Source organism: Argiope bruennichi, chromosome 1 (genome assembly GCF_947563725.1).
Source record: "Argiope bruennichi chromosome 1, qqArgBrue1.1, whole genome shotgun sequence".
Lineage (NCBI taxonomy): Eukaryota > Metazoa > Arthropoda > Arachnida > Araneae > Araneidae > Argiope > Argiope bruennichi.
The window spans coordinates 108335810-108348185 of record NC_079151.1 but is presented as its reverse complement, the minus strand read 5'-3'; the positions used below and the strand labels follow the sequence as shown (position 1 = coordinate 108348185).

Below are 12376 nucleotides of genomic sequence, written 5' to 3'. Positions count from 1 at the left end.
TACCTTACTTAATTAAAACTACTAATAATTAAAAAATAAATATGAATTAAATTTTAACGAAGGCTCCTAGGATTTTTCTAACTTGCGCATTTATTATTGATGTACAGCTTATAAGAAATAATTAATTAAAAATATTCGCTTTTTGTGTGTCGAAGAAAAAACTAACAAGAATCCTTAATCTTTGGCACTATATCTTAATAAATCCGCAAAACCGATATCACGCTTCTTGTTGACAACCAAAAAAAAAAAATGTCTCCCAAATGTTCGATCCTAATATCCAGAATATAGTAGTACTACGATATTTTAAGCTGGTATGTCTGTCTTGTCTTTGTGTAACTTGATTGCATCAGCCGTTGCAATATGCAAGTAGCAAAATTTAAATCATGTAATTTACAGAAAGAATGCAAATCTAAAAACATCCTTACGCACAAAAAAGTAAGAGTTTTGTTTTGGAATAAATGCACAAAGAAAGATTTTTTTGAAATTTTTTTTATTATTATTATCATGGGATCAACACTGAAAAAAAATACGTTACTCAAAAATTAAATGAAACAATAAAAATGTTTAGATTACGTCACCACCATCCAAAGAACTGTATTATAAATCGCGCTTAAAGTTAATTTAGAAAATTATTAATAACCGAAAAAATAATTGTACGGTAATAAAATTTGTATAATTTAAAAAAAATTGAAATAAAAAAAAACCTAAAAAATGTTGACTTTAAAAAAATGATTTTAATTTCTAATTTCTTTAATTCGTATAATTATAAAAACTTTTTAAATAAAAAAAATAAAAATTTCTAATTGAAAAAATGAGTTTAATTTCAAAATTTCTTGAATTGGTATAATTAAATAAATTTTTAAACTAAAAAAAAAATTAAAAACTTTGAATTGAAAATATGATTTTAAGTTCAAAATTCCTTTAATTGGTATAATTATAAATTTTTTAAATTTAAAGAAAATTTTAAAATTTTGAATTAAAGAATGAATAAGTGAAAGTGATGCAATTATATGCTCTGAAGTTATAGCAGAAAAATGTTAAAGTTTAGATAATTTTAATTAATGATAAATATTTTTTTTTTGAAATATTCTTCAAGAAGTGGAAAAATCCCACTATTCTAAATATATCTGCATCAAATTTGGTAATAAATTTGCCCCTAAGTAAAACAGTTTGGCTTGTTGAGTGCTATATTCTAAGAAAAAAGATTTTTACATCCCGCAATTCGCGGAAAGAATGCCAGTTAAAAACTTTATAATGTTAAAAATGCTAAGGCAGGGGTAATTGCTAACCTTTCAGCATCGAGGGTTCCGAGGACAGCCGTCGTTTGACAGTGGGGCGTAGCAACAGTGTGCCACCGAGTGAGGGCCGGTCGAGGTTGCACACATTCCGAGGTCAGCTTCAGGAGGCTGGTCGGATCCAGAGAAGATGAGGGACCCAAGGGTCGTCGAAACTGCTTTCCAATGGGAGCCTGACTATCCGAAACATCGTCAGAGGTTGATGATGAAAAACTGGAAATCCTAAAAAAATGGCAAATCTTCTATAAATCTATTTGAAATTCAAATGTGATACATTGTATATGCTTTAGATGATTTAAATGCTGATCAACACATCTGAGATATTTATTATGAAATTAATTTTACAGGTATTTATATTTTATTTGCCTTTATTTATTTCTATTACATTTCCTAAAATTTACGTTAACAATTCAGAATTGCTTGGTTAAACAACAGATTGTAAAAGAAAGAGCATTAAAGTTTAAATAGTTTAATCTCTCGTTTTGAAACTGCTCTAAAAGTCTTTTAAAAAGACAGGGGTTTCTGGATAGAAGGCATATCATAGACATATAGTCAGATAGATAAAGTCTGTCTACTAAAATATATCATAGATACCTCATCATACAGATGAGGTAGGATCTCTACAGTATACCAGTAGAAACACGTCTCCATTTTTAAAGATAACGATGATCAAATTATTTCTTTTAAATCATGATAAATTTTGTGTTAAAAATACTAAGATTATATAAGCAGGTGAAATGATATATGCGCATAGGCACATATATACTCATTAACTCAATTCTCAACAAATCATGCATATATCGTACAATCCTACCTTAATCTGTCTGTAGTATCGGTTTTAGAATGTCATGTCCGTATAACTGAAACATATCTCAGATATTTCAAGAGTATTTATTGAAATTCTATAAGTATTGAGACTAAATGAAGTGATCTGATTTCTCTCTTTTTTTATTGCTAGAAACAAATATGGCGCTAATATCTTTCCTTGCTTTATTAATGGTTTTAAAAAAAATTGCCGAAAATGACGCTACTTGTAGGAAGTTAGCAAATGTGTTGAACATTGAATCCGAAATATTAAAAATATGTTTTATGAAAAGTTATATTCATTCAATAAAATTCATAAATAAGAGGTCAGATATGCAATTTAAGTGAACACGTCATTTTGCTTACATAACGTTAAAACATAGCATTTTAAATGCAAATTAAAATCAATATTCAAGAACCTTAATTAAATATTCCTAAACTTTAATCTTCACCGAGAATATCTTAGAGATCTTCATTTCGATATTTACTAAAGTTCCACTTCCATTGTTGACCGATTCAGGATTTTGCAGATGCAAGAATACTAAATCCGTACAATTGAAATTCATTCTTTACTCAATCGCCTAATTTCCTCGGTCTTTTGCACAATTACTGAGATAAAATTGATTCTAAAACAACTCTTTAGATCCAAGGCTTTCAATCATTCCGCACACAGTCAAAGCGATTCAAATTTAAATCTTGTGTTGGTATGGATGACAAAAGAACAAAGTCTGTGTCATTTGTATTTCGTATCCCGTAGAGAATCTACCAGATAGAAAATGCTAATGGATTTCACTACACAATATTTTGTTCCTTTTTTTCAAGTAAATTGTTCCAGTCCACAACACTGCATGATTGTTCAGTCTAAAAGGGAGCTGTATGGCCATAATTTAAATACTAGATTAAATGCTGCATTACCCATTTCCTATGCTTTAGAAATTTTAAAAATTGTTTTAACAATTTGAGATTAAATTCGAATGCTTTTCTGCTTACAGTTTTGAATAAAACGGACAGACACCAAATATTTTTCGATGCTAACTTTTAACTATGTGGATTACATTACTTATTATAAATAATAATGTATCTTTCGTTTAATATCTGTGAATCTTTTAGTTTAGAAAAAAATGTATTTATAAATAGAAGCATAAAACAGATATACGTTAATGATACGACCTAGGAATAAAGTTTAAATTAAACTAGAATGTCCGGTAGCTATATTTGTTATTTTTCACAGTATCTCATTCGTGTTTCGTAGAAAAAGTTTAGATTTAACAAATGTAAATGATTTGACAGAATTAAATTTGTATCCACATTTATTTATTTTATAAAAGAATATATACATTCTGTTTTGAACTTATCTGAGACCTCTTTTGAAAAATACCCTTAAAATTTTAAACCCAGATGAAATAAAAATGATGGCACAAAATAGCAGTCTCATTTTTAAACTTCAAGTATCATCACATTGTTGTAAGACAATTACCGTATATTTAGTTCAATGTGGTCGATTTAATATATTGTGTCATTAAATTAGACAAATTAACCAACATAGCATTTTAGCTATCAGATCGGATCCATGGCAGATGTTTGGTGGATTCAGGTTCTGAATCTACTATTCAGACACATTAAACGAAATAAGAATAAGTAGATTATATTTATGAACAGATATTAGACAAACCATAAAACAGTAAGTAAATACAAGGATGTGGTCTAAATTCGATATGTATTCTGAATTATTTATTTTTTCTGATAACACTATTTCCCACATTTTAATCATATATTTTATAGTTTTCACGTGCACAGGTAAAGACAGCTACCAAGTTTTCTATCTAATGATTTTAAAATGTGAAATACATCTGCAATTTTGATGTTCAGGGAATCTACGAAAGTGGATCAACCATGCCATTTTAGTATTGTTAAATTACATTTCTGAAATGATGCGTGTCTGCTTAATTGTGACTTTGTAATTGTGAAGCAAAACAGAATGACAAACGGGGAACATAATTCAAGAAATGTTATTTTGAGACTCAAAGAAGTTTGAAATGCGAATATTATATAGAAATTTCCAAATTGAATTTTTTTATGATTATAATACAATCCCCTTGTGTGCTTTAAAGTAAATATTTCCTCATAATTTAGACATCGAATTTTGAAAATATATAAGGATATTTTTTATATATTTTTTAATGAAATAACGTGGTATTTTATATATGACAGCGCAATTTAAATTTAAATTATTTACTATAAGCTGCAGTTTATAATCTACATAGAAATAATTTATTATATCAATAAAATTTAAAGCAAACCTAAAGTCTGCTCGTCTTATGTTATTTATATAAAAAATCGCACACTTTCTGCGAATTGGCAACATTATCCGTGTTATGTTCAAAAATGATCACGAAATGTTCAAGGGATATTACAGAGTTTTTTTAATTATCAAGCTGATATAAACTTTTTTTATATCTATTTTCTCGTAAAAAGCAAGAAATCAAAATAAACTAACTTATCAGTCAGATCAGAGTTAAGATATCAAATAATAATTTAAAAATTTACTTATATGCCATATTTATCCCTTATATATCATATTTATACATATAAGTAAAATATCAATATTATAGAATGAATGAAAACTGAATATGGATAAGAATAAGGATAAAAGAAGAAATGGAATAAGGATAAAAGAAGAAACCCTCATGCACAAACTTTGTTCTTTCGTCTGAAAGCACAAAAAGATAAAATATATATACATTATTCGAAAATAATCTTATTTCACCAAATTTGTCAAATCAAATGATTTATTAATGACAAAAGTGAAAAAAAGAGCAAATTTTGATGCTTCCAGCATTAAACTATATAATTTAAAATTACTTAACATGTCTAGTTAAAATGTGGTAAATATTAATATTAAATTTTTATGAAGTTACATGACATATTTTTAGTAAATATTTCAATTAAATATTTAGAAAATTTATTAGAATATTTAAATTTCTACATTCTAATTAAAATATGAATGAAACTTATTTTTCATTGCAGTTTTCTTAATTATATATGACTTGCACAATATACAGATGGCGGTTGAAACCTTCATCTTAATGCTAAAGTTGAAACTTACAAAAATTTGGAAATTTATGAGAGAAAAATTCCGTTCCTTAGACACAAAGTTCAAATTAAATCCAGCTTCAAAATTTAATTAACGTTTTTTAAATAGTTTCAAATTTTTCAATAGAGGGAGATAATAAATTAAGTTAAATGAAAAAAAATCTAAATTAAATTCTGTGTTGTTATAAACTAAAATCAACATGGAATTTTTCGAACCTTTTGTAACATTTAAAAGTTTTGTAAAATTTAATGAATTAATTAAATTTTCCAAAAATTGTACACGGAAATCGTTTTCGCTGCTTTATTTAAAAAAAAAATCCTAATAATTTTGGAATTAATTTGATCCAAATTATTTTATAATACAATCAAAGATTTTCTTGCATATAATTATAAACAGTTACGTCATTTGAATTATTTATGCATATTTATATTTATGTGTATCTTTGAAAATTTAGAATTCAAAAGTTCTTAAGCGAATCAAACATTTGTACAGTTCAAAATCGATCAAATTATTTTAAAGCTCGTCGAAAATTATTCTCTAAACCTTAATTTAATTTTAATCGAATGTTCTGAGTTTTACCGAATAGTTAATTAATGCTGTTCACAGACAACCATCGTTTCACAGCACTTTAAATAATTATCAATTAAAATATCCATGCATTAACAACATTCTCCGGAACAAACTTCAGACAATGTCGTATGAGCATGTCTGCATTGTTTCGGGTCATTATCTTCAAGTTACAGAATCAATATGTCAAGTAACCAGATGGCTGACTCTTCTATAACTAATGGACTCTGACTTCGATACGCATCATGGGAAATTTATCTACTTATTAGGCAAGGCACTCTGGAGGCTGTCTCATAATAAGCTAAAAGGAAATGGAATTAGCAAGTTATATAACACGGCTGTAATTAAGAATAACATATCGGATAGATTTATTTTAGGTTTTAGTTCAATCGGCCCGTTTGTAAAAGAGATCTGTAAGCGATGATTCTGTAAAACTGTGAAATTGTTAACGAATCTTTAGTGCTCTAATTGATTAAAATGATGCAAAGTTGTCTGGAAATGATAAGAATGAAACGCCAAAGAATGTCTTAGGTAACTATATTAAAACTGAAAAGGAATGAATTTTTCTTTTATAGAAGTTTAGCATTTATTTATTTAACAATAAATTAATAAAAATAAATGATTTCGCTCAGAAATATAATTTTAATTGTTTATTTTGACGTTTGAAGGCTAAGTGTTTAGTAATAATAAGAATAACAAGTTTAATTGATTTTTACCATTTGCTTAAGAGCTGAAATCTCTATCTCTATTTCTACTAATATTAAAGAAGAATGTGTATAAGTTTACAATAACAAGAATAACAAGTCATAACGCTGACTCTCCAATCCACCCGAAGGCACACGGAAAAAAATACTGAATGACCGGACAGTCGTAACAGCAACACTGGCAGGAACTGCGGTTGAGTCCTAAGGGCCATCACCGGCCACGGTACAACTCTTCCCGAATGAAGTACATCCCGTCCTCAATGGGAGGAGCCAGATCCTCCACCTTTTTGTGTAATCTCCAGGATAGCGAGATCCACCATACCGGAAGCATCTCATCCTCATTTCGAGATGCCCTTCGTAGTTTTAACAAGCATAACAAGTTTAATTGATTTTTACCATTTGCCTGAGAACTTAAATCTCTATCTCTGTTTCTACTAATATTAAAGAAGAATGTGTGCATGTGCATTGGTGCTGTACAGGATTTTGAAATTTTAATTAATTAAAAACCAATCTATGTTTTGGCATTTATTCGGGATAAATCCTAAAAAAAATAATTACTCAGAATTGATTTTTCGGCCAATGTCATTTTAACAATATCAAATTAGATTTCGCTCAAATGTTTTGTGAATTACGGTGATTTATTAAAATATTTTTTGTATAATTTTCAACAATAAATTTCATTATAGAATTCGAATTCAAAGCAATTTCATAGCTTCACAAAATGCTTCATTGGGGAATCTGTTAAAGCAGAATTCTGTTTAATATCTGCGCAGTTTACACGAAAGATAAAGAGGAGAAATTATTATAGAGCAAAAATTAGAAGATATATTTTCTGGACAGTTTCATTTTGAATATTTCTTTGATGTCATTGGGCAATTCTCTATTAGGATGCTTCAGATATATAATGAACATGTATAAAGCTTGGAAACGGCTTTGATGTCTGACATAATTTGATTCATAAAAATTATTAAAACTTCGTAGGAAAATTATAAACATTACATAATGCATAAGAGACTTAGTTTTAAGTAAATACACCCCCCCCCCCCCATTCCCAGAAACTGTTCTCCGAAGGCGGTTAGAATTTAAACATATTTTGATTAATAATATCGGAATTTGTTCATCATCTAATAACCGATATTGTTAAGGCAGATATTCTCTGACTGAAATGTTAATTCGTTATGCATTCTCTCATGTAAACTGTTTGAAATTAAAAAATAGTTTGACTGATTTTAAATGCTTAGATCTGTTTTAAACGATTAGTCTATCTTGGGAACTTTGCAGGCTTTAAGGGAAGATGGAAATATAAATGGGGAATAGAGGACTAATGACTCTAAATACTGATGTCTATTTATACTACTTGCCTTAAAGCTGTAGAAGACTTAGTGGCATTTTAATAAAGTAAAGTTCAATGTTATTAAACCTGAAGGCAATTAATCAAAACGTTGTGCGCATAAATCATTGTCTATAGAGTCAACTAAAATGATCAAATCTACCAAATGGTCAATTCATACCAAATGTTCCCGAGTTTGAAGATAAATCTTCTGTCGTTAACAAAATATTAATTGAATTCCTAGCTATTCATTCAATATAAAATTTCTTCTCATTTGAAGGCCAAATTGAACTGAACAAAACGGAGATTCTATAAAAATAGAGCAGAGTTAATATGTGTAATCTTTTGAACAAGAAAATCAAGAAAAACAATTATATTCTCTTCCAATTTGATTATATTGCATTTTAAATAAAGAATATATTGATAATATATTCCTTATTAAAATGATGATATTGCATTTTTAATAAAAATATATAAATAATATATTCCTTATTAAAAAAATTAGATGCACTGATTTGATTATATTGCATTTGAATAAAGAATATATAATTAATATATTCCTTATTAAAATGACTATATTGCACTGATTTGCTAATATCACCTTTTAATAAGGAATAATTTTATAAAGAAATATATAAAATGATAAATTTAATATTTTTACTACAGTATTAAATGTCATCTAAAAAAATTTTCAAATAACTTGAAAATGAATTATAAAATGAAAAAAGAGCCTTAATTTGAAAATCGCCATCGGCACTCAGACAAAAAGCTTCATAGTAAAACTAAAATAACAAAATAGGAACAAAAATAAAAAGGAAAGCTAAACCAACTAGGATAAAAATCGTTTTCTGGCTATTTCATAAATATTTCAACAGGCTTAAAATAAACAAAGCAGTAACAATTCTCTTTTTACGTCTGTGAGATTTAATTCGTCCAGTTCTTTTCCTTTCTTGAGATTCGAAGCCTTTTCAGATCCCCCCCTTTTTTTTAATGTTTTTATAAGTGCACTCAAACTTTCATTTCACTAATGATACTTAAATGCTCATTTTAGGGAGTTCAGCAAACAATTGTGAATTGAAATTGCATGAATAAATCGATATTTCTACTTAAACTTCCTTTGATTTGTTTCAAAAATATTTTATTTTTATTTTGCCGCTCTGAAAAGAGAGATAAGATGATTGTTTCTCAATTTGAAATATTTCATTTATTTGAAATATTTGGTCAATAAAGACTTTCAAGTTGTATTTTGTTTCTTAAGATAATATTTTAAAAATTGTACAAAAATATTTGTCCCGACTTTACATGCAATGGTTAAATTTTTAATGCACTATTTTCGTAATATTGTGTTTTTCTATATGAGATAGAGACATTAGTAAAGTCTTAACCCATGAAATGTTTCTTAAAAAAATTTGGGATGGAGTTCCAAAAAAAATTTATATTGTAATCCTAAAATTTTAAAGAGCTTGTACATCTTTTATAAACTTTTGACAAAAAAATTATTAAAAAAAAAATGGCAAAAAATAAGAAAAATAACAACAAAAAAAATGTAATTTGTGATTACTGCATAAAACATAAGTTTTACAAATTTCATTTAAATTACTTATTTTCATTCAAAACTATTCATTTTCATTCAAAATCCTTCATTTAAATGATTCACAGAAAATGTTCTTATTCTTTAATAAGCCTAAAAATATGAACTACTTTAGTTATGATTCGAAATCTTTCACTTCTCCTAGTTTATTATATCCGTTTCAAAAGACTCAAGAAGTTCGATTGGGAAAAGATGAAAATTTTACTATTTATTGCTGGTACATATTGAATATAAGTTCTGAGTCAGTAGCAAAATGAATGAAACAAATAACATGAAAAAATACAATATGAATTGCGTTATTAAAGTATGTGTTTTTGCTTATATAAGTCCAATGAGCATTATAAGTCCCTTTGGGTGATGATTATAAGTCCAACTCCTGAACAATATTATTATCAAATCTTATTCGAAAAACTAGATTAATCTGATTAGAGAAAAGGATTAAATCAACAATATGTTATTGGAGATTCAAATAATTCTATTGCGTTAGCTCAAAAAATAATCCATCGCATATATATGCTAAAAAAATCTGTGAAGATTGTAAATTGAGAATAATAAACTTACTTATAAAATCTGATACCATCCGGTTAACCTTTTTTTTTAATATATGTGAATAATATATCCCTTTCATATCTGAATTTATTATGTACCCCTTATAATCCACCTACAATTTAGGTAAAATATAGAATGCAGGTGGATATACAAAAACCGACTTTTTGAAAAACCGGTTTTCAAATTCAATATTTCCAAAAAAACCGGTTTTAGCCTGTTTTCGAATTTTTTTCAAAAAAAGTAGAATAAGGAAAAGTATTTTATTTAATTTTTATAAAAGAAAAAAAACAAAATCAATATCAAAGTCAAAATACATATAAAAAAATTAAAGATTGCATATATATATATATTACTTACACAAAATAACAAAAATTTCAAATAATAATGATATTATTTTAACTAATTTTAATTTCTCCTAAGAAAATAGGATTTTAAAAAACATAAAATATCCACAGAACGGTGGCTAAGTCTTGCTTTTATTTTGAACACAATATTGCCTGAAATTGAAAATACTCGTTCACTAGGTACTGAGCTTGGTTTTATAGTTTTCATGGTTTCAAATAACAAATCCAAGTTTTTTGTTCTTTTATTCGTTGCCTCAAATAACGAAAATTCAACTTTCAGTGTCTTTAGATTTGTAAGTTTTTCTTCAGGATCTTCAAGACACTTATGAGTTGATTTTTCCATGGCTTCTTTTAAATAAGCATTACTCTGATGAGTAGTTTCTTCGATTTACTCTTCATCAAAATCGGTTTCCACATAAGAATTTGGAAATATTCTAGACAATATCTTTCCAGATAACTTAATAATACCAACACTTTTTAAAGTTCTAAATGTTTAGAATAATCAGCTTCATTCCACCAATATCATTCAATGATATTCATAATAGTATGAATTCTTTAAACCGGTTTTTAAATGTGACAAATTTACTTTAAAAAAACCGGTTTTGAAAAATCATCAAATCCTAATAGAATATGCATTAACTTGGATGATCAAATTATGTTTAGACATTGCCTAAATAATGCAGGGGAGAAGTTAAGAACAGAAATACCTGAAATTCAGCAATTCTATGATATTCAGAATGATTTATTCACAAGAGGATTTGATAATGTTTGTAGAAAAGTAAATGGACTTAAATGCTTTGAATTTCCAAGAAGTTTTCAAAATGTAAATAGGGAAATATTCTGAGAAATTGGAACATCTATATTTGAACTGTAAATAAAAAAAGAAGAGGAAAAGCTTCTTTTCAGAAACTGAAAAAAAATCCTGACTTTTGTCGCTGAAAACTATATATAAAGAATATTTAGAAGTCTCTTCTTTAAAAGTTGAAAGGATTCTTGAAATCTTATCATTTAAAATCGATTCAATTTGAAATTCAATTCTGATTGGATCTTTTTCTCTGTATAAGATTCAATCTAAAATTCCATTTCTCCAAGCAGTGATATGTACAAAAACATTTCTTAGTTTTGGGAAATTGCATGAAGCTATGTTTTAAGATTATATTTTGAATAGATAAAAATGAAACATCAGTCGAAAGCAAATAAGGGAAATGATTGAAGTTGTTCATCGTCTGCAATATTTCAATAACAGCGCATCAATAACAAAAACTTCACATTTATTTTATCAGGTAGTTTCACTTTCATGTTACTAAATGAAACAAAATCAGACTGTAGTATGAACGATAGTACTACATCTGGAAATTAATTTTAGAAGTTTTCTGGATTTTGAAATATAATACCTGCTGTAAAAATCTGACAGTTCTTGGATTTTTTTCAAATAATTTCCAAAAACTGTTCATCATGAAAGCTACAGCTTTAATTTAAAGCTTTTTGATCTTCAGCAGTTTAGACATATTTTTTAAAACAGAAAAAGAGGTCAGCAATATCATAAAATTCAGAAGTTTTCAATTCTTATCTTCAATCGATATAGTAGTTCAAATTACTTCTCAAAATTAGAATTCTTTTTAACTGCTGTATTTTTTATTTAGAGTAACTATTATACGTAACATAATAAATCTTACTTTAATTGCTATATTTTAAATTGCAGTGCTTAAAAATATATTTATAAATTTAAATTTGACTAAAATTGATTTAAATCATTTTGAAACACCAATTTCATATTAATTCATTCGAGTGAAGATGTAAAATAGCTTTTGTTGACAATAAATATTATTAAATTTTGTTTAAAATCTTTTTAAATATGAGAAATAAAGTCATTATAAATATGGTATCTTCCATTTTTTTCGAATAATAAATTGTTAGTCCACTTTAGAGTAAATATATTTCATTTAAAACTAACTTTGTATACCATCATAAGAAAGATTACTTATTTATTGAAACATTTTTTCTTATATATGTATAGGAATCAGTAATCACGTCCTTTTTTATATTTATGGCTTTTTTCCTTACTTTCTGCTATCAATATCAAAGAAATACAGGAATT

At 27.0% G+C, this 12376-nt stretch overlaps 1 protein-coding gene across 1 annotated transcript in view; it reads right to left on the bottom strand.

Moving 5' to 3' along the window:
• The window catches only part of LOC129968543 (synaptotagmin-15-like), a 287503-nt gene that overhangs the window by 31525 nt on the left and 243602 nt on the right, over window positions 1-12376 (bottom strand). Inside the window, exon 3 of the mRNA XM_056082540.1 lies at window positions 1290-1517. Coding sequence (XP_055938515.1) covers window positions 1290-1517 — 228 coding nt within the window. The remainder of the gene's footprint in view (window positions 1-1289; window positions 1518-12376) is intronic.